At 45.9% G+C, this 22,364-nt stretch overlaps 1 protein-coding gene across 2 annotated transcripts; it reads left to right on the top strand.

Moving 5' to 3' along the window:
* Positions 1-273: 273 nt before the first annotated feature.
* TBC1D2 (TBC1 domain family member 2) lies at positions 274-21,387 on the top strand. Of its 2 annotated transcripts, XM_027709290.1 has the most exons (15): positions 274-357; positions 437-606; positions 2,332-2,739; positions 3,397-3,529; positions 4,451-4,592; positions 6,601-6,737; positions 7,343-7,530; positions 8,612-8,998; positions 9,847-9,957; positions 12,728-12,915; positions 14,087-14,557; positions 15,665-15,785; positions 17,194-17,379; positions 18,119-18,240; positions 18,930-21,387. In XM_027709290.1, exons 2-15 carry the CDS (start codon positions 556-558, stop codon positions 19,129-19,131), a joined length of 2,847 nt encoding a protein of 948 aa, XP_027565091.1. In that variant the 5' UTR covers positions 274-357; positions 437-555; the 3' UTR covers positions 19,132-21,387. The 2 variants fall into 2 exon arrangements, with proteins under 2 accessions (XP_027565091.1, XP_027565092.1); XM_027709291.1 differs by having other exon boundaries at positions 297-606; positions 2,249-2,739.
* The last annotated feature ends 977 nt before the right edge of the window (positions 21,388-22,364 follow it).

The raw sequence follows: 22,364 nt of genomic DNA, 5'->3' as shown, positions 1-22,364 counted from the left end.
TCTGCGTCCCCGCCGCGCTGCCCGGCCCGGCCCCCCCGCCCCGCCCCGCCGGGCACCGCCGCCGGACCGGCCCGGCAGGAAGCGCGGGGCGGCGGCCGCAGGTGTTCCCGGCGAGAGCTGCGTGTTCCCGCAGCGCCACCACCCCACCCCCAAAATCCTCCGACCAGCGGGCAGCTCGGATTCCCTCCCCCGGTGCTGCCCGCTACAAGCGGTGCCAGGGTCAGCGCCGTGCCAGGCTCCAGCCGCCGGCGCTGGTGCCCCGGCGCGGTGCAGCTGGGCTGGGAGGCGCTTCTGGGAGAGGCACGGGGAGGGGCTCTGGGGCTGCCTTGTGCCGCTCACGCCGGCAGCTCCGGAGACGTTTGTGCGCAGTTCACCCTGTTCTGTTTTCATTGATGAGTCAGTGTTAAGGCAGCTTTTGGCTAAATATATTTTTCAGGCAGTTCCCTGGCAACGGCTGGACCGAAGAAAACCTGGAGCAGAAGCCGCTTTTCTGTTGCTGCTGGCTTTGTTGGAGGCTGTGGTTACCTGCTTGGTGGTACTTGCAGCAGTAGCTCTATGCCAGCAGACGGTGACTTCCAGGAGCATCTCTCTGCTTCTCTTAAGGAGGTGAGGTCTTATCTAGAGGGCTTTGCAATCCAGATCTGACATGACTCCTTATAACTTGGTGCTTGAACCTGAAATGCTTACTTGGGTGTGGACCCATAGACTATCATGCTGGTAAGAGGTAGAAGTGTGATGGAGTCTTCAGACTGTACAGGAGATACTTGGTACTGCCATTAAAGCTCCGGGGTCCGTTCAGGGGAGTTGAGAGTATTACTTGCTCCTGATGATAGTTCATTTGTGCCAGGCAAAATTAGCTTGGAAATGAAGCTTTTGGGTGTTACAGAACCTTAGTTGAGGCAACACCTTCACAGAGGGTGCTTGTTGTTGGCATTTGTGAATGTGTTCAGCACCAGGATCCACGGCCATGGGAGTCAACTAAAAGAATTTCAGTAGCTTTCCAAAAAGAGTGAACATTATCAGTAGTTGTCTGTAAAGCTGATGTGGGAACAGGAGTTGGCAGCAATAAACATGATGGCGCTTAGCAAGCGCTAGGGTGGGTAGGCGCCTTCTTTCAGTCATGAGGATAAGTTGTTCCTCAGAGTGTGAGGTTGGGCAACATTTCTGTGTGCTCTGTTGTATTATCTCCATTGTCATACAGCTGGATGTTGTGTTTAATAGTTTTGTGTCTGCAGTTACATTCCCACTAACTCAACACTGCAACAATTTATTTGCTTACATCTTTGCTTCAGATATGTTAATGTCTGAAACTGAAGTTTAAAAAAAATGCAAAAAATTATTTGTAGACACTGTTCTGGAGTGTTGTTAGCTTTCTTTATACAGGAGCTGTGGGTGTTTGCAGCTCTGAGCAGAAAATCACACCTGGTGAAGCACTTGAAAAAGTGCTCAGAAGCATGGCAGAATTGATCCTTACATATGATCAAAATTCATCTGAATATGTACCGGAGCAGCTGGATACAGCTTTTAAGTTGGCCCCTTCTCTGAGAGAAAGGTGGAACTGGAGATCTACACAGATCCCTTCCAGGATGTTTTTTCTCTTTTGCACCTTGTGTTCCTCCTGGGACCCAGGTGCTTACTTTGGCCACTGAGCAACCAAGTCTCTTTTGCAAGGGTCACAGAATTACTTTCTCTGATGCATAATCGATCATATGATTCCATCCTACTGGATGAAGAACTAACACATAGCATACAGGCTTTTTAACAAAAATATTCAGCTGACACAAATTAGTTAAAAGGATGCTGCATAAGGCTGGATTTTTCTCCAGACACCATAGTTTAAAGTATTTGTTGACATTCAGTGTAATTACCAGGACATACTTACCTCCAACCCCTTGACCTAAGTATGTGCCTACCCCCAGAGCTTTTTATCTTGCCATGTTTTCTACAACTATTCCTTAACATTTTAAATGCCCTCGTTATTGCTATTGATTTTGTATGCTCACAGGCTGTACTTATTTTTCACTCAAAAGATTATTTTTTATTACTGTTTCTTAGTTGCTAGTCCAGGCTAATTTAGAAATGAAAAAAGGAAGAAAGCAGATATGTAGAGGTCATCTGAGCAGAGGAAGGCAGGGAGCAACAACCAAAAGTAGAGTTGGAGACCTTGGCGGGGTAGTTTGAAAGCTAGGGTATGTTTTTTTGTTGTATGCTAGACGTGAGCTTATTCCTTCTTTTTTATTTGCTCCAGGTTCTATAATGATGATATAATCAGGATCTGCTGTTACTTATTTACCTGAAGAATTTCCTGTTTTGATCTATTTCCTGAAAGAGATGAAGAAAGGACCAGAAAGTGGAGCATGTTCCCTTGCAGCTCTAGGAAATTTAGTGGAGTCAAATCCAGATGATAACAGCAGAAACGGAGCCTCAGTGAAAGACAAAGATGTGCTTTCCTCTCCTGGAGAACTGGAAAACATACAGCTGAAACCTAGCAAAGAAACATCCAGAAAAAAACTCTGTGGCTATTTAAATAAGCTTGGCATCAAGGGGCCAATCAAGACCTGGAAGTCTCGCTGGTTCTTTTACGATGAAAACAAATGTCACTTACTATACTACAGAACTGCCCAGGACATTAACCCTTTGGGGTCTATCGAGCTCTCCAGCGCCAGCTTTGACTGCAAAATGGAAAATGGGGAAGGGATTTTTGAGATCAGAACACCAAGCAGAGCTTTTACTTTGAAGGTAAGGGGCAGCATTTTCTTGTAATGAAACATTCCCAGTCAGGACAGACAGATCTCTACTAAGGCATCTCTTAGCTTGAATTTCACTTTAGTCCTCCCAGCTTGAATCGTTACCATTTGGACCTAAATTACTTGCTTGATTTGGCAAAGGTGGGACTGCAATATGTGTGAGATGGCTGTTGTTTAACAGAATAGGAATAAAACCTGAACAATGTGCTGAATTAAAGCAATTGGGGAGTCCTGCAGTCCACATGTAATGTACTGAACCGAAATGAATTCCCCTGTCTAAAATGATTGTTCCAGCAGGAATCTTTGCTAGATTTTTATCTCCATGGAAGTTGCTGTTAAGAAGCTCTGTGGGTGATTCCTGTCTAAAATAATTGTGACATTTCTGCTTAGCCCTGGAGTATAGTAAACCAAAACATGTTTAAAGTTGGGTCAGCGGTCCACTGAGATTTGGCTACTTAAGGCCATACTAAAGATTTACTCTGACCTCCCAAATCGAGGTTAGGACTAGAGGATACAGATTCAGCATAGGCTTGATGCAGCTGGCCTTTATTTCTGCTGACTTGTGTAGCAAAGTGGTGGTCATCCCCTCAGGATATGTCTCATGGTGATGAGATTATTCCCTTCCTTTTCCTGTTTTTTGTTATGTTAGGCAATCAGCAAGCAGGCAATGATGTACTGGCTGCAGCAGCTGCAAATGAGACGTTGGGAATTTTGCAACACTAAGAGCAGATTTCCTGTGGGCAGCTCCCAGCTTGTGAATGAACCTCCAGCTGGCAGAACAAGTAGGTGTCGCATATGTCAGCTTTTCTATTTCTTTCAGCACACCCTCCATGGATGGTGTTCCTCATCTGTAAGTGGGCAGAGGTTTTGGCCAGATTTTTAAATGTAGGTGCCAACTATCAATGCTTGGTCAATGTTTGGAACTTCTGCCTTATTATGAAATGCCTTATGCATGAAAGTGAATAAGCTGCCTCCAAATCCAGAGCATGTGTTTGGAGATGTCCAGGTATTATCTTATGATCATGGATTCCATCTTGATTTTCCTCACACATCTGAAGTGTGCACATTTGGTATATCCCCTTCCTCTTTCTAGGCCTGTGAAATTTAGAGTGAGAAAGTTAATTTTCAGCAGTGGTATGAAGATGTTCATTCCTAGAAGTGGTGGTACCCAGATGGGTGGATCAGGGGAGGGCACAAACAGGGCGTCCACCTGTTTAGTCATGACTTGATGCACATTTTGTTTGAGACAAATGATCCCCTACCTAGTAAGTGTCTGCTCTGAAGGGTACCTTGGCATTTTGGTACAGCAGGGAAAAATTTGGTAACAAACTGTGGAGAGTTACCCACACATTAAAAGTATGAAACATGATTTGGGATGTGGAAAGAGAATGGCAAAATCTCCCTTACTTATTTCTCTAGGCAGTTAAAAAGTTTAATTGTTTAGGGTTAGTCGTTCTTATATATATGGTTGAAATCACTTGATTGTCCTCAAATAGATGATTGTATTTGTACATGGAAACTTCTGTAATTTGATGGAAAACTAAGGAAAACTGTTCTGCTGTCCTAGTTCCACCTGACCATTTGAACATAGAATGTATACCTGTAGTAAAATATTGTGGGTCTCAGGTTACATGAAGGAGCCAAAGTCCAATGGAATTCTGTCTTCCTCATTTGCTTTTGTGTTCTGTTTTGTTTTTACATAGATGTGGTTGACAATGATGACTTTCTGCCTTTGGTGAAAACACCAACAGAAGCAGTGGGTTTAAAGGCAGCATCTTTGCCTGCACCCCAAACATCTACTGCTTTGCAGAACATCTCCCTTAAGCACCCTTGGACAGAGATACAGTAAGTGAATGAAGAGAACTAGAGTGCAGAGTGCAGTTGACATGCTGGTCTACCACTGTGTGCCTTCCTTGCCTGTCATGTGTTGTTTGAAACAGGACTCTTGCCTAGGTGGAAGAACTGTGAATCAGCTTTTTAAGGATATTCCAGGCTAAAGTAAACTTCCTGCCAGAGGGTCTTTCCCATACCCCAGTTCTGATGCATTTCACATCATCTTGCTCTCTTACCAAAGATCCTAGTGGCAGACCTAGGACTTGGTTAAGCTCTCTTCAGTGTAAGTAGTGCCTTGCATGCCTGTGACGCATCTGCGCAGCACTGGTGGAAGGGCACATGGTCAGATTGAGCTGTACTCAGTAGGTATAGATAGAAGCCCCTTAGCACTTTTCAGTTGTTTCAAAGGACCTTGAATGTAGTGCATTCTCTAAAGCAGGAGCTCCAAGGAAAAGGTTCTTGAACCTGTAATATGGCCTGACTGCACAGCTTGCTACTCCTCCTCCTGGATTTCGAGTTACAAGCCTTCGACAGGTACAGTTGCACAAAAGCAACCCTATCAATATCTCAGTAGGTATTTCCTAATCACTTATTTACATATAACCAAAAATTTGTAAGTGGCCACAGACGTGGTAGGTAGCGAGCCACCTGCCAAATATTTTTGTTTGGGAGGTTGCCTGTTGTTTTTTGCCACCACTGCTGTGGCTATAATCTGATGCCCATAGGAGGAAAGACTCCCATGAGACCAGAGAGTATCAATAGTCAGCTGTACTATTTTGCAAGCTATGCATTTTCTCCCATTCGCTAATTTTTGATTAAAAGTAACGCAAACATTATCTCCTCCCTCACCCCCCCAACTCCCCAGCCTTGCTTTTGTGAGCCTGACTAGCAATAGTCTCTTTTCAGCTTCAAATTGTATTGCTCCCCTGGTTCTGTAAACATTTCTCCAGGCTCTCTCTCACTGTCAGGCTGGGTCTTCATGAGTGTAACATGTCTGGATCCCTGAGCTCCTGTGGTCTGAGAGGAAAAACAAACTGCAGCATGAGGTAGAAAAAATCAGGAAAATTGCATTAGATCAGTACTAACTGCAGACAACAGGGGTTGAAGGTCTGCTGATCTTAAGCGCCAGTATGTTCTCTCATGTCAGTAAGGTCTGTTCTTCTGCTCTGGAGCCAGTAGCAAGGCAAAAGGAGAACAGTATCTAAATGGTAGCTTCATTTACAGTTAGGAAAGTAGCAGACACTGAGTCTTTTGCAGTCTTCAAAACGGGGCTTATTTTGTTTTAGCTGATGGGCAGCACGTGAGGAGAAGGGAAAAGACCTGTATGCATACCTTTTTGCATAGGTTTTACAGAAAATACTTGTACATTTGTGGCTCTGTATGATGCTGTAAAGCTACCTCTTAGTGCTTTTGGCAATATCTGATAACAGCAGCTGAAACAAACTGTTTCTGGGTCTGACTGCAAATTTGTTCCTGAATCTTTCTATTCCATTTAGTCTATTGACTTTGTTGTGGCAAGGTTATTTATTAAATGTGGTTTGGAGCACAGAACCCATGGCTGCTTCAAATGTGATCCTTGTCCAAGTTTTGGCTGTGCTGTAGGTAGCTGAACTTTTCTTGGCACTTGGGGATTTCTGCCATGTGCTAAGGGAAGGGGCAGAGAGAGGGAGGGAAGAAGAGAGGGAACGAGAGAGAGAGAGGGGGGAGAGAGATGTTGTTGGTCTACTGTTACCTGTGTATAGGGCTCAAGCACATGGGGAAAGATCACTGGATTTTACGTTGCTGTGCTGGTACTGATTTTGTGGCATCTTCCTGATTTACAGCAGTTTAAGCCTTGCTCCCCTCAGATCCACCAATGCTGTGAAGAGTTCATTTTCTCAGCACATGAAGGAGAGAGGTTTTGGGAGGCGAAGTGGGAATTAAGGGGAGGTAGAGGCACTGAGTAGTTTGAATGTGCACTGACTGCAGTGATCATGACTTCCCCTGCTCACTAGCCTGTCTTGATCTCTTCTTGTTTCAGAAACACTGTCTACAGTATCTGTGGCTCCAAACAGCTCTGGGGGAACAATGAGAATGTCTTCAGCTTCGATGAATTCCAAGAGCATCCCGCAAACCTGGATGAGGAACAAGAGGCAGAAATGGGGGCAGGGTGTGCAGGTGATTGTTACTGAGCTATGTGAGTGGATCTGAGCATGATGCCTTTTAGTGGGAATCAGGACTTGGCAGGAATGGGAAGGAGAGGGTGGCAAGTTGTCAGGGGATATGAAAACTCTTATCACATTGTCTCAAGTCTCTTCCTGTCTTGTTGCCACAAGATTGGCTCTTTTGGCTCTGCTTCAGGTTGCATCTGTCTATATCTTGTACCTCTTCAACCTTCTGCAGAGGCAAAAAAACCCCAAAATCCATGGTGCCAGACATATTTCTTTGAGGTAGAATTGCTGCATAGCCAGAGGCTAAGCGTAGCAGCTCCACTACATGCTTACCTCTCCATGGTGGTAACTTGCATTTGCTGTGGGCAAGATACATGAGCAGGGTGCAAAGTGGGTTAACAGGTACCATAAAACTGCACAGCTTCATTTATTCTGGGCATACCTGTGTCTGATCCCCACTGTTTCAGCTTCAATCCTGTGGATCCCAGCAGGTCAATTTTTCTTGTCCTGTGTCAGCCTTCTCTGCAGAAGTGTTGTGAGTCCCCCAGAGCAAGACTTGGGAGTCCACAGTAGCAAAGCAATTCTGTGTAAATTAAGCCTATCTCTCTTCAGTTAAGGAAGGGACCCTGGAGGATGGAAGGATGGAGTCCAGGCTGAACTGGATTAGGAAAGCCAGGTGGATGAACAGTGGCTTCCCAGGCTCACATGAAGAACTATCCAGGGAGAGGAACCCAATGGATAAAGTGAGTGTTCTACAGCAACAGATCCTGACGCTGACAGAGGAAGTCAAGTCGCAGAAGGTAAGCATGGTGAAGAGACTGCTGCTTCTAAGGGCAGGGCCCTGAGGCTGGTTGCAGGGACTCCCTGTACGTTGGTCTTAGGCTGAGAAGTGCTCAGCAGGCACTAACGGGACCACTTGAAGCTCCTGGTGTTACCACTTTTTGTCTGCCTGATTGTGCCCAGCACAAGGGAGGACCTTCAGCCATTACTAGGAAGTGCAGCCATCTAGAAGAGGGAGGTAAAACAAATCCAAGTGTGCTCTGCTGGTGTCTTGCTCGTGCATCTCTATTGCTCACTGAAGGTATGAAGTACAGTCCTGAATAGGTACTGTGACACTGGCAAGAACTCAGGTGGAGTCATGCTGTTAACAACAAGTCATTCTTTTTGAACAGTGAACCACCATTAAGATGTGATTTGACTAGAGAAGTCAGGACATGAGTCACTGCAAGGGCTGTCTCTCATGGATGATACTGTTCTTCACAAACAGGGAGCAATGCCAGGTTCTCCACTAATGATGTTGGTAGTAATCCCAATGGAAGAGACAGGGGAGCCAGGTCCCATGTTGGGCAGTCAATTGTATCCTTGATTTGCTTTTTTAAGTGTCTGAGATGGCAAAGCCTGAATCAGCAACGTGTTGCTGGGGCAAGGTTTCATGCCTTCGGGTAGGATGGAGACAGGGAGGACTCTGGCAGTGGGAAGATTAAAATGGATACTGCAATTACCTCCTGGTAGCACAGGAGATGCAATTTCCCCCCAATTTTACCACACTGCTGACCAGATCTCCAGGTTCTCTGCTGGGCCTCCCAGGAATGATTGTAGGAAAGCCAGAATTCAGACAGTGTGAGCAGCAGCTTCTGTGCTACAATCCACATGAAGTCAAGTCATCTGCGAGCTACTGCAGAGACCTTTCAGGCCCAGCTCTGCGAGCAGAACTTCTTTACTGTGGTGTCAATGTGGTTTTAAGATTTCTGCATTCAGTTTTCCTTCTGAAATGAGTTAATTTCAAGATCTTGAGGACCTTTCACTGTTGAGTCTGTGCTGTCTGTGCTGCCATTGCCCTGGGCAGCACTGTGATGTGATGACTTTGCATTCCCTTTCCAGGAGCTGGTTAAACTTCTCCACAAAGCTCTGGAGGCAGCCCAGCAGGAGAAGCGAGTATCTAGCATGTATCTCACTGCAGCAGAAGATAAGGACAGGCTGGAGCTGGTGCGCCATAAAGTGAGACAAATAGCAGATCTGACTAGTCGACTGGAAGCTCTTGAACAAGAAAAGAAGGAACTGGAGCAGATACTGACTTTGAGAGACAGCCACATCCAGGAACTCAAGGAACATGTGCAGCTTCTGATGGAGAAGAACCACGCCAAACAGGAAGTCATCATGGCCTTGACAGAACAGATGGCCCGAGAGCTCTCTGACCCCCTGCAAGAAGACAACACTGTCACTGCAGAGACGTTGTATAAGCAGCAGGAGGAGATTGAGCACCTAAAGGTGTGTGAGATGGCACAGGTCTTTTGGGGGCTCTCATTTCTGTTCCCTCAGGTTCAGTGGGAGGGTGTTTCTTGTGGGAAGCACAGAATATGCTTCTGCTAGTTGTTCCATCTGCCTTCAAAGGAGAAAGGCTGGAAGGGGCTCACCTGATGCCATTAAGGTGCTGAAAAAGCTTCTGGATCAGCTTCAGTTCAGAGCCTGTTTTGTTTGACTTTGCATCATCGTTCAGTGCTTGCCTCTTTCTTTGCTTTCTTTTGTTTCAGGGTTGCAGTCTCACTTGCTACCTTCACTAACTTGTTCCCCTGTGTTTCCTTCTTGAAAACAGTTTCCCAATACATCCTGGTTCTTTCAGATCCATCCTGTTGTATGTGCAGAGTTATAATGACCAGTTAGTGTGAGGTGGAGAATTGCCCCAAGAGCCACTTGCTACATTGTGGGAGAGTGTTTTTGCTCCCAGCCATGGAGCTGAGATTTGTTTCCTTTAAAAAGAAAAAACAAACCAAAACCAAATCAAGCAACCATATGAAACCCAAACAAAGCATATATGTTCTACATCTTATTTAGATGCTTCTCTAGCTTTATATGACCTGGATGTCTCTGTGTTTTTTAAGCATATACATGAATTTAGCATTTTCAAGTGTCTTGACGATGCATGACATTCCTATTTAATGTTGTGCCTTGGTTTCCTTTGTAGGCAATATTTGTCCTGGGGAGTCCTGTCTGCTCCCCAGAACACAAATTTTTTGAGATACTTTATTGTCCCTAACATAACCTGGTGTCCCTGAAGTATGAGGGATTTTAAGCCCCCCCAAGAACTCTCCTTGTATGACTGTTTTGCTTCATGGCAGGATGATATAGATGCATACAAAACCCAGAATCAATTTCTCAATTCGGAGATCCACCAGGTTACTCGACTCTGGACAAGTGCTGCTGAGAATGAAAAAGCTCTTCTGATGAAGGTAAGGCAAAATGACCTTCTTCCTTTGGTGTGAACTGTTACAAATTTATTTTCAAAGTTGGCACTGGAATGGATTTTGGTCTGCCAGGAGTAAGCTTTCTTCCCAGTGTCTTTTTTTAGTGTGACCTTTCTTCTGCTTTGTGTTGTTTCCAAATTAGACATGATCATTTTCATTCTGCAATAAAAGTAAAATACCTGCAAAGCTCAGTTTTAAGGATGCTGAAACTTAACCCAGATTTCTGCATTTCCAAAAGCTATGCTTTTGGACACAAATGAAAAAGCAACACTGTGTAGGTAATCAGAAGAATTTCCTGAGAGCTGACAGACTTGAGTCCTGGCTCCATCTAGTCATGGTTTCTCTGCTAGACCTGGCATTGCCACATGGCAGCAGTCTTCAGGTCCTGCAGTTAGATCAGAGTTTTTATGTTTTTTCTTAAGTTTTATTTTTATTTCTAGCCTTGTAAGTGTGCATAACCTGGTTACTCTCAGACTTGTCTAATCCTACCTTCTGGTCTTGAACCACTTCCAGGGCTGGTTGTGTGTGCTGGCATTTATTCTGTGGGTTTTGCTGAGGTTTTACTTCCTTGGTTTTTAAGGTATTGTCATGAATGAATGTTTTAGGTTGCTTAAAGAATCACTGGCAAAGCTATCAGCTAAAGCAGGTTTAATATTAAAGTGAAAGCATTACAAAGTTTGTTGGCAAGGCTTGCTCTACTACTTGCTGGATGGTTAAAGCACACAGAGGAAAAATTGTACTAAAACCTAAAACTGATAAATCTAAAACTAAATGATCTGTGTGGAGGCTGGAGATGGACAAACGTAAGGATGGGAAAGGGTAAGGATAAAAGGAATAAGGGAGACCCTCCCATTGAGTCACAGTGGTCAGCATGGACCCCTTGCCAAACTGAGCCCTAAACTTGGCTAACAGTTTAGGCCTAAAGGTTTAATAGCGTTAAGCTTAGCAGCACTTAATCAATAGTTTAGTTTAACCAGTTTAACAAAAGGTTCATATAGAATTTACTATAGCACAGCAGCAGCCCACTTGTAGGCCTAACTTACTTACAAATCTATACTTAAGAATCTAGGAGAGCAACACTCATAGTGCATTTGCTGTAGCATATTCCCCACTTGCACACACACAGACCTATGCAGTATGTACAAGGTATCTACCTGTGAAAATTTCCCCTTGAGTTCAGTGAAGTAATCATGTTGGATGACTTTGCATCTTCTCAACAGCCAAAGAGTGGAGCCTCAAGGAATGGGGGCATCAGCTCAAGGTCTGTGGTCGTTGTTTGGTGGTGGTCCTCCAAGTATAGCAAACTTGAGAGCTGTCTGGCTCTGAGAGGTGTCCCACTGAGAGGGAGGTTGCTGGTCACAGGCCGCTGCAGTCTGGGAGTGCTCAGAGGGTCTCACACAGGGTCTCAAGAGAGTGGGCTTTAGTCACAGTAATTTTCCATCCTGGCTGCAATTTGGGCTGGTAACTTTGAAAATTTGGTAACAAAAATGTTATTCCACTTGGGTTGTTCCACTTGAGTTTGCAAGAAAAATAAGTTTCCAGTGCTGTTCATTAAAAACCAGGAGCTCGTTAGACAGCAGAAATTCCTGGGAGCAGACAGTGTTTCTAATAAGCTCAAGAGGAGCTTAGCCCAGGTCCTGTTCATCAAGGCTGAAGCCTAATGAGCATTTCTGAGATCATAGTGTGGCCTGAGGTGGGGTATGCACCATCACAGGTATGTCTCCACAGCTGTGGATTCTGGAACAGGGCAAAAAGGTGCTTCTGAAGTGTTATTGCCATTCTTAAATCTGTTTGCTTTCTAGTTCTTAGAAACCCTGCCTGCCTCCTAACTTACTGCCCTCTCTGATCCTGAAACAGCCATAACCTTCAGAAAGGAAGTAATCAGACAAGCCCAGCATGCTCAGTGTGAGGCAATATGCTGATTAAAGTGGTAGTATGAAAGTCTCCCATGCTCCTTCCTGTCCCCTCTATATCCAACCCAATTCTCTCTGTGATTTCTATTTTGTTCTTGTTTTCAACTGCTGCTTCCACTGAACAGGAGTCTTCACTGAGCTTCCTTTGAGACACTGGGTGAGTCTTGTCACCTCTGTGGCCTCAGTCCCCCACTTGTGGAGTGGGCTAACAGTCATCATTCATTTTTTCTGCTTTGTGTGCCCAGGAGTATGGTGGTGTCAGGTACTGTCCTGGTGTTTGAACTCAGCTGGGCTTCCTGTGCTTGAGAAACGATGTCTACCAGTGCCATGGGACTGGGGGTGCTGAGGGGCATGTGGCACCTGGTCTGTGGTGCTGCCATGTATCCTGAAAATGGTGCGCTTATAGCTTGGTCTCAGGAGCGGTGTGTTTTGTCAGGGCACAGCTCGATGTCGTGTACACAACTTGTGTGAGGGGCAGGGAAAAGACTGCAGAGAATTCAGATGCAATAGTTGCTCTTGGATTGTGTCCTGAGTTGAGCTGGCTGGAATATGGACACCCACTGATGTAATGCAGTAGCTAAATAGGTGATGGTGTAGTAGGTCTCCCACTCAATAAGCAACTTCTTTTGCATGCTAGTCCTGCAGTATGTGCTTGTTGATAGACCATGGTGATTCATTCACATCTGCAATTCCACTGATTATAGAAAACTACTGAATGTGTTTTCTGGGGCTTTGCTGTTCAGCAGTCTTTGCTTTATGTGCAGACCAGACCAGTAGAGAGCAGTGGCAATGCAGGAAGAACTGCCACTGAGCCAGCTTTTTCCTTCTTGTTTCCCCATCAGTGTGCCTGCCTGCAAGCAAGAAACTGCCAGATGGAGAGCAAGTACCTGACAGTCTTGCGGAAGCTGCAGGAGGCTGTGCCTGGCCTGCCCAGCTCCCATGCTGAGTTGGTGAAGAATCTCATCCAGGAATCGCTCCAGTGGGATGTGAAGGAAGAAGCAGAAGAAGGTTTTAACTTGAACCCTGTAAGGTAAGAGTCAAGAGCTTGGGAATATTAATACCTTTGTAGAAGCCTGTCTATGAAGGGCAATGTGCAGGCAAGAGAGATCTGGGACCATTTTTATAACAGGGACTTGGAGTCATGACATAGCAGAGGAGGTTGAGGAAGCTGATTTGATTTAGTGTTTTGGAGACCATGAGTATCTGATAGCAGCATATCACCATAGGTAGGGGAAGTTAAAGATGGTACAGCTAAACTTTTCTTGGCAGTGGCAGATAGTATGGCAAGTGATGACAGCCATGGATTGCCTGGGAGGTAAATAGTGGACATGAGGATGAACTTTCTCTGTAGAAGAGGCCACCTGGTAGTTGGGGCATCTCTGTCCTTAGGGATTTTCTACTCCCAGCATTGCCCTGTGCTAATCCTGGGGACAGCCTTGCAGTGAAGGCAGGCTGCACTAGAAACCTCCAGAGAGCCTTGCCACCAGCACTGCTGCGGTCCCTACGTGTGTTTATGCCTTCCTGCCCAGTCAGTGCTCCTGTTCTGTAGCAGTGTCCATTTTGTCTGTTTAATGAGTCTCGCAGGTTCTACAGATAGCTTTGGAGATGAGACCCCTAGGCTGGCTTGGTCCCTCTGTTAAGAACATGATGATACCTTACAAGTATCCCACCCTGTGGATGGATGGTGCACAAACCCTCAACAAGCTGTACTATCAGCACTCCTGGTGTGTTCCAATTGGTAGGAGATTTTCACTGTGTACCAGGAGACATCAGAAAGGACTGTGGATCTCTGTTCTTTGATCTGATGCCCCAAAGCCTTTGCAGTCCCTTCCTACAGAACTGTCTCTGCCCTAGGACATGGTAGGGAGAAGGTACACAGGGTGAGCTAGATACTCCTTTAGGGGCTGGGGAGCTGTGAGAGAGGTCTGATGAGGCTGGGCCACAGCTCAGAGCAAAGTTACAGTTGAGTCTAAGCTTGTATGCCATTGCTGCAGGCTCCCGTTGGTCCTCATGGCTCTGAGACAGTGGACATGGCAGGCTGTCACATGCTGCTGCCAGGGAAGTGAAGGAGGAGTACCTGTGCTCTGGCATGGGTGATGGGAATGTGGCAGCAGGCTGTAGCTGGCATGACCCCAAGCAGTGTCCTTGACAGAGGTACTAGCACTGTCATTTGAACTAACCACTGCCTTGTGTTCCTCCAGTGAGTATGATGAGTATGGGTTTATGACTGTACCTGACTATGAAATTGAGGACTGGAAACTTCTGGCCAAAATCCAAGCCCTGGAAATAAAGTCCAACAAACTGCGGAGCCGGGAAATTGTGGAGAAGCCCCTCCGTGACAGGTGGAACAGCATTGGAGAGCTGAACCCCTCTGCAGAGTTGAAGAGCCTGATCCGCAGTGGCATTCCAGTGGAGCATCGGCAGTGGGTGTGGAGGTGGATTGTGAACCGGCACTGCAGCCGCCTGCCTGACCACTACCAGCGGCTGCTGCAGCAGAGCAGGAGCACTGAGCACCCTGCCTGCCGCCAGATCGAGCTCGACCTGCCCCGCACACTGACCAACAACAAGCATTTCTCCTCTCCCACTTCCCAGCTCATTCCCAAGCTCCGGAGGGTATTGTTGGCATTCTCCTGGCACAATCCTGCCATTGGATACTGCCAGGGACTGAACAGGTGAGAAGCCAGGTATGCTGCTTCTTCATGGAATGGCACTGAAAAGGTGTAGACTCCAGGCTGTGATGCTTGCCTCTCTGGAGTTCTGTCCTGGCTCTAGGTATTTTCCTGCACAATTCTGCATTTGGTGTCTTTTTTTTTCATCCAGTGTTGTTGCTGGGATCCAGCAAGCAGCAGGATGCACTTGTTTAGCATCTCTGTAGTTACAGAATAGGAAGGAACAAGCTATAGGAGGTAGGGTGAGGCAGTCCCAGAATAACAGCATGAGGCTGGGGCTGAATTTTTAAGTTGTAATGTACTCAGCAGAACACCTTGGTGATTCCTCTGTTTGCTGAGAAGAGTTGAGGGAAATGTCGTGAAGTGTTAAGATACAAGGAAAGTGCAGCAAATAAGGAGAGGCTGAGGAAACTGAGGTGGTTCTTTCTGCAGCAGAGAAAGCTCAGGGAACCTAAAAGCTTCTTTCACTTAGCAAAGAAAGGTATAGGAAAGGTAAACACAGACTTCTTAGAATTGTCCTACCAAGTGAAAAAGGCACCAGGCACAAGCTTCAAGAAGAGAATCTCCAGTTGGAGCTTTTCACATGAGGAATATCTGTATAAGCTATTTCTGTTGTTCTTTCTGTGGTCTTCAGAAAGACATTTTCCACTCCAGGGAACCCTTGATATTAGATGTTGTCTGTCTGAAAGGGATAAATCAGAACTAAAGGAGGTAAGGGATATAAAAGAATGTATGGGAAGGTGAACTACATCACATATAGAGTACCTCTGAGTGAGCTCTTTCCTGTATTGAAATAGCCAAAATCAACACATTACTAACTTCAGCAGATTTACAGAAAATTCCATTAGGTGGGAAACCCAGCTTAGTCACACCAGTTCCATATTTTCTGACAGAGGCACATGGGAAAGAAAATCACGGCCTTATGGTTCCTTCAGAAGCATGCAGAACAGATCACTTGTCTCTCTGTCCAGCTGTCCTGATACATTGGATATTTTGGACACTGATGGACTGAAGACATGCCAAAAGAAGTCTTGTATTCTTCAGTTCACGTGCTGGCTGATGACACCTCCTCTAGTGTTGTATTGCTTCACCGTGTCTTGTCCATCACAGATTGGCAGCTGTTGCTCTCCTGGTCCTGGAAGATGAGGAAAGTGCCTTCTGGTGTCTAGTCCATATTGTGGAGAACCTAATGCCAGCAGACTACTACAGTGACACGCTGATAACATCACAGGTGAGCTGTGCACCCTCACATTTGCTTGGACTCTCACACGGTGCTTTACAGTAAAGGTTTAAAAGCGAGCAGTGAACTTGTGGTGCGGTTTTGATTTCTCACAGGACAGTGATACCACTTGGCAATCCTTTCTATTGCAGAGGTGTTGTAGACTTGAAAGTACAAAAGTGCTAGCAAAATTGATCCCCAGCACTAGGAAATTGGGTACCACTCCTTGAAGGTCAACTTAGTCAGAAGGAAGATGCCCATTAATTCCACAGTTACTGTTTTAAGGAGGGCTTAGTAGAGGTGAAGCAGCAAAGTTTGATATGAAGAAGGCACCATTCTGCAGCCCTTCAGATACCTTTTTTGAAACTGCATTCTATCTTTGGAGTGCCATGTGCAGGTGGATGAAAATACTGAGATTTTTATATTCACTGTACTTGCCTCAGTTCATGATCAGAGACAGTGTGTGTTCTTGCTTTGGGGCTCCCTGCAGATCAGAAAGCCCTCTGGCCATTTGAGAGAGTCTTTTTTAGTAAGACTTCCTGAACTCATGGTTGATCTCTGAAAGTGTAGCCTAGACCCATGTAAAGAGGAAGGTCTAGGGTGATACTTTGTGGATTGGCTTGTTCCAGCTTTGAGTTGGCTGGAAAACTTAAGGTTCTTGCAAATTTTAAAGACAAAGCATATTACCTCATCTGGTTTGTACCACAATGCCACAGTCAAGGGAGCTGACACAGCTGGGGCAGTAGTACGATATGGCATAGGGAAAGACCTAACCATGGTCCTGCTCCTTAGCACTTACCCTCTAGAAACCACAGCTCTGCTGACATAAAGCCTTTATAAACCTGTATCAAGGATCTCACCAAGTACATTCTGGGTTTCAGCTCATGCAGGCAGAAGCAGAGCACAGGCAGTACTTGGACCACAAAGAGATGCTAATTGAGTTCAGGTCCTGCTTGTAAAGTCAAAGACATTCTAGGTGTTCATTCTGTTGGGCCATGTGCAGTCATTCAGACCTGGACAGGTTTTAATCCCTGTCATTCAACTGGATGCTCATGATATTACAGAAAATCCCAGGAAGACTGGTGCAGGAAGATCTGGCAGCATTTTTCTTCTAGACTTTGAGATTAGGAAGAAATATGATCCTTTTGAGCGAGAAGAATGTGCATATCTCTGCTTGTATCTTAGCCCTTTTTCAGCTCCACACCTTGCACTGGCTGCAGTGTGCAAGTACACTGCTCAGTAATTTTGAAGGGTTGGGAGACAAAGGATGCTCTGCTCTTCCTGGGCTGTGGTTCGCTAGAAGGCAGCACCAGTGATGACCCCAACATGCAAGGGCCACTGTCCTGTTGCACCGCTCCTCCTTCAATACTAGGACTGCTGTCGACTAGGGCTTAGTTGTTTTCTTTTTTGTCAATTTTAGGTAGATCAGAGAGTCTTCAAAGACTTCCTGTCTGAGAAGCTGCCTCGCCTCATGGCTCATTTTGAGCAGTATCAGATTGATGTATCACTCATCACCTTCAACTGGTTTCTGGTGGCCTTTGTGGACAGCCTGGTCAGTGACATCCTCCTGCAAGTGTGGGATGCCTTCTTGTACGAGGGAACTAAGGTACAACTCTCAGTCTAGGCATCCCTCACATCTGCACCACCTCTGTGATGTGATGGCAGGGCAGTGGACATACATATGTGTCAAAGAGATGTGAGGTTGAACCCCTTGTCCTTTCCTGCCTGTTTCGCGGCATGCCTTGATGTCTCTCAGTCTCCTGTGTTGTCTGTGTACTGGCTGCCAGTAGGCAGACCTAACCCCTGATGCTGTGCAGAGTATCCTTGGTGCTTTTTAGCAGGTGTTTGTGCTACCAAACAGTTCTCTGATAGACCATGGCATCTCCTGGTTCTGTGACCTGGACAAAAGTAGTATGACAGATTCAGGAAGCATAAGATAGGCAGTTATTATCTGAAAATGTGTGTCCTGCATTGCCCCTGTGCATAGGGAGAACTGGAGACCCCTTGTGAAATCCCTGTGGTATCCTTTTGTACGTCCTGGAATTCTCTAGGGCTGTAAATTAGCTTACAGAGGGTCATTCTCCTGAAATTCGCTCTGTGCTTCTTTAGGCTTGTCCTAGCACAGCCTGTTGAGAGCAGGAGTATCCCAGGGTCAAGCCTATGCTGCAGTGCTGTGTGCACTGAAATTGCACAGAGAAGAAATTGCCTGTGATTCCTTTAAGCCTCTGCTGCTTGGTGGCTTTTGAGCCCAGAGAGCTGAAGTATGAGGTCCTACTCTTTGCACTGAGGGCCTGGTCCCTCAGCTGCTTAAAACTTGTCAACTCAAATACATTTCAACCCTCCAGGTCATTTTCCGCTATGCTCTTGCGATTTTTAAATACAATGAGGAGGAAATCCTGAGGATTCATGACAGTGTGGAGATCTACCAGTACCTACGCTTTTTCACGAGAATGATCGTGGATGGCAGGTAGGACTGTGAGTTGTAGACAGCCTTCCATCCTGTATTTGTACTTCCTTTCCTGTTGGGTCAGCCAAACAAGAATTGTCATTGATCTATTAAGAGAGATGCATATGCATTGAGAGGTCCATGGGACATGGATCAGTTTGTCTCTTTTTGACTTTCCCTTCCTGGCATTACTTAAAATATTTTTGGCCCAGGCAAAGGCATGCTACAGCAGAGCAAGCCCCAAATTCTGTGTCAGCCTCCTTTTTGTAGCAACTGGAACTTGTGCTACTGCTTGCTGCATTTCACTCAGCTGTAGTTGGGGTATTTGGGTACACAGCACAACTCACAACCTTTAATGGCAACGTGTCTGAGGTGAAGCTTTCCATGTTCAGAAGAGCTCAGCACCAGGAATATTCCTCCCCAAGAGGCCATCAGAATTGGCATCTGATCCACTGTCTTTTGACTGGTGGCTGCACACTGGTACCTTAAACGGTGGTGTGGTATAGGTGTGTTTAAAGTATTGCTTGGGTTGGTGTGAGAAGAAATTGCCTGTGATTCCTTTAAGCCTCTGCTGCTTGGTGGCTTTTGAGTCCAGAGAGCTGAAGTGTGAGGTCCTACTCTTTGCCTGCCTCAGGATGCCCTTGGTGTATCTGTTACCACGTGTTACCAGCCTGCAAATCGGTTGACCAGACCTGTGTTTTCTATCTTAGGAAGCTGATGAACATTGCCTTCAATGACTTAAACCCCTTCCCCATGAAACTGCTGAGGAACCGTCGGTCAATGCACAGGGAAGAGCTGGAGGCAGAGCTGTGCGAACTGGAACAGATCAAGGCAGCCTATGTAAAAGAGAGAGCAGAGCAAGGGCCTCAGGACCCAAAGGAGATTGCTAGTGAAGAGGAAGAAGAGATTTAGCAAAAAGAGAGTTGTCCCTCCCTTCTCTCCTATCTTCCAGAAGGTCATCAGTAGCAACTGTCTGTAAGAGATAGAGAAGAGGGGGGAGGGTGGTCACAGCAGGAGCTCATCTGCCTCAGGAAGCAAGGCTGTAGTTCTGTGACCATTTGGGGACAAAGTCAGACTTTGTAATGGATTGGAAGATGTCTGAGGAGTTTTATTCTCTTCTGTACTTCTCCCCATTCAGCCCACCCTGTCCTGTACAGTTCAGGATTACAGCTGAGGGTGCATAGGAAGTATCAGTTGTTGTATGACGACAGGAATTGACGTGGTGCAAGAGATTCAACGAGGCAGGGTTTTTCCATGTTTTTCCAATGGAGGCTTGAGTGAGATCTTTATGTACAAGTAAAATCACTGGAAATAACGAACCGAGAACCCTCATTGGTACCTAAAGCAAATTGGTTAGGAAGAAAGCCCGCTCTTTGAAGGCATGGTGCGTTCAGTGGCTAGCCTGCCAGGAGAGCATGTGTTTAACGTTGCAGTTACTGAGTCAAGACACTGCATTCAGGTGAGTGTGGGTCTGAGGAAGTCCTGGAAGCTGGAGAACATCACCCCATGGGATTCAGGCTCAGACATGGGAAATGGGTTGTGGGAGAGTGGAGTTGTCTCCCCAGTTTGGTTCCTGTGGAAATCCATGGGAGCACAAGATGTGTCTCCCTGTCTGGCTGGGAAATGCTGGGAGCTATCTCTGCTCTTTGTTTAGCTTTGAGCAGAGCCATCTACGGATTGGCCTGACCCTGGCAGCACTCTGCCTTCCGGAGGTGAGTTTGCTCTGTAGAGGAACTCTCACCTCAGTGTGAAACCAACCACAGCCTGGCTTCAGGCAGGGCCTATGTTACAGAGACTTACTTGGGATGACTGGATCTTCTGATGGCCTCACGCTTGGCCAGGATGAGAGTGTGGCCATCTCTCTCTGCCCCACAGTTACTGTTTTCCTGTGCTGATATCCCTGTCTGACTCCTATTCATAATGGAGGGACAAGGTCTTTTCTGTAGGAGTTTACAACAATATTAAAGGTGTTTTGCCCATGGCTTATGGCAATCTGGGAATGAACCTGCAAACCACAGGGATTAGGTCACAAAAGATGACCTGATTTTCTTTAGAAAAATCATTAATTTCCCCTGAACCCAGGTCTAGTACACAGAGATTCCCAGAGATGGGAATGGGATCTGATAGCCTTCTCCCTTGCCTCCCAGGCTCACCCATCTCCTGGGCTGGATGCCCTGCCTGTGCTGCTCAGTCCTCCACAGACCTAGGATGAGTCAAGTGCTTCAGATAAATACAATTTCTTTTTCTTAACACAATGCCAGATCCTGCAGCCCCACTGTCCTGCTGAGTGGTGCTTTATTCCAGGTGTGCCTCCAGTGCTGTAGCACTGACAGCATGCAGCAGACCCTGCTGTAACGGGGGCTCTACTCTATGTTTTTAGACTGACGTTGAACCCCAGTGGATTATGCCTCCTTTAAACATCTTGTGGTTGACAACCCAACCCTTCAAGCTGTCAGTGCTTGCAGAGGAAGGGAAAAGAGGCATTCATAGCCCATAGTGTCCTCAGCCTGCTGCCACAGACTCTGGTGGAAACAGCACCAGCCTCTGTTCACTTGAGATGCGTGGTCTGCCTCAGCTCTGCCTTAGGCACAACTGGACAAGTCAGCCAGCTTCAATGAATTGTAGAAGACTGGGAGAGAGCTGTGGAGGCCAACCACACAGTACAGAAGTAATCAAAGTGGAAATGAGGTTTTGGGAAGAGTGGATAGATCCTCTGCATGTCACTGAGAGCTGCACACATTGAAAGTGTGGGATGAGAAGAAAATGTTACTGGAATCTTACAACAATATCTCAGAAAATGCACTTATGCCACCCAGGTAAGGTAGCCTAAAAGGCAGAAAGTTTTTCCTCACAAATGGTATTGCTAATCTAATTTACTCATACTGTTATGTGCATGGGTGTGCACAAATATGGATTTTTGCTACTGCTACAGACATTATCATTTAAATCAAGACCATGAAAATAACAAGTTTACTTAAAATTTTATTATTACTAGAGCTTTCTGCAACAGCTTAAAAATCTTTCCTCCTGACTTGCCCTTATGTTTATTAAAAAAAAGCATTTGAAACATGTATTATTAGACCAAACCATAGCCAGATGTATCTCTGTGGTATACAGTAAACTTTGGTCTATGTGGTATATAATGACCTGTTAAAAAATAAACACCTCTGAAGTAGACATAAGAACCAAGGTGTTGTCCCTGGTGGGGAATTCTGAAAATAATTTTTAATTGAAATCAGAAGGGAAGGGCATCTCAGGGTTTTTAAAAGTTTCTTTTCTTGTGTGTCTTCACCAGCTCTTGGTTTTGCTTCACACATTATTTGCTAAGGGCTGTTTCCTCTCGTCATATTGCTAACTAGACACTTGTCATTCAGTGGGGTCGTTCTTTACTAAAACATGGTGGATGCAGGAATATCTGCAAAGCCTATGCAGACCTGCACCTTGCCAACAAGCTTGCATGTCCTCTACTCTACTTCTCTCGTACTTCACAAACTTTAGGGGTACTGAAAAGCACTGAACTCAGGTCACAAGATGCCAGCTGGGCCTGGAGGTTAGGTTTGTCTAATGCAAATCCCTCAGGCCTCTCTAAGACCTGCAGTGAGTATCAGTCAGTGGCAGGGGTGCTTTGAACAGAGGTTGTCTCTGCATGAAATGCTCAAGGATGATTTCTGCTACCACTGCCAGCTGTTGTGGCTGGGATACAGTTTGACCTGGTTGTGCAGCCCAGCAGCTCTTCCTGCCTGCGCTGGCACCTGTGGATAAACCAGGTGACTTTCTACCCAACACTTGTCTTTGCTGAGTCTTGCTGTATGCATAACAGTACTTGTTAACTTAAGCTTTCTGTCTCTGCATTAATTTAAACCTTGGGATACCAGCTCCAACCTTAGAAAGGATGGTTTTGATTTCCACACCCACCCTCTTTCTTAGAATGTGCTATTAATCTATAGTTCACCTTGTTGCAGGACCTTGGGGCCACCTAAGGTTTATAGGGTTTGAGAGGATAAATTGGTGGAGGGTGGCCAAACACAGCCGCTGCTGGGTCAGTAAGTCCCTGAGCTGCAAACAGGTATAGGCCATGAGGCTTCCCTTCTTCACCCCTTTTTGGCCCTGGGTGGTGTTGGGCTGGCAGGATCTATACCTCTATA

The sequence above is a fragment of the Neopelma chrysocephalum genome, unplaced genomic scaffold (genome assembly GCF_003984885.1).
Source record: "Neopelma chrysocephalum unplaced genomic scaffold, ASM398488v2 Primary Assembly neopelma1_96737, whole genome shotgun sequence".
Taxonomy (NCBI): Eukaryota; Metazoa; Chordata; class Aves; order Passeriformes; family Pipridae; genus Neopelma; species Neopelma chrysocephalum.
This window is presented reverse-complemented; position numbering and strand designations above follow the sequence as displayed.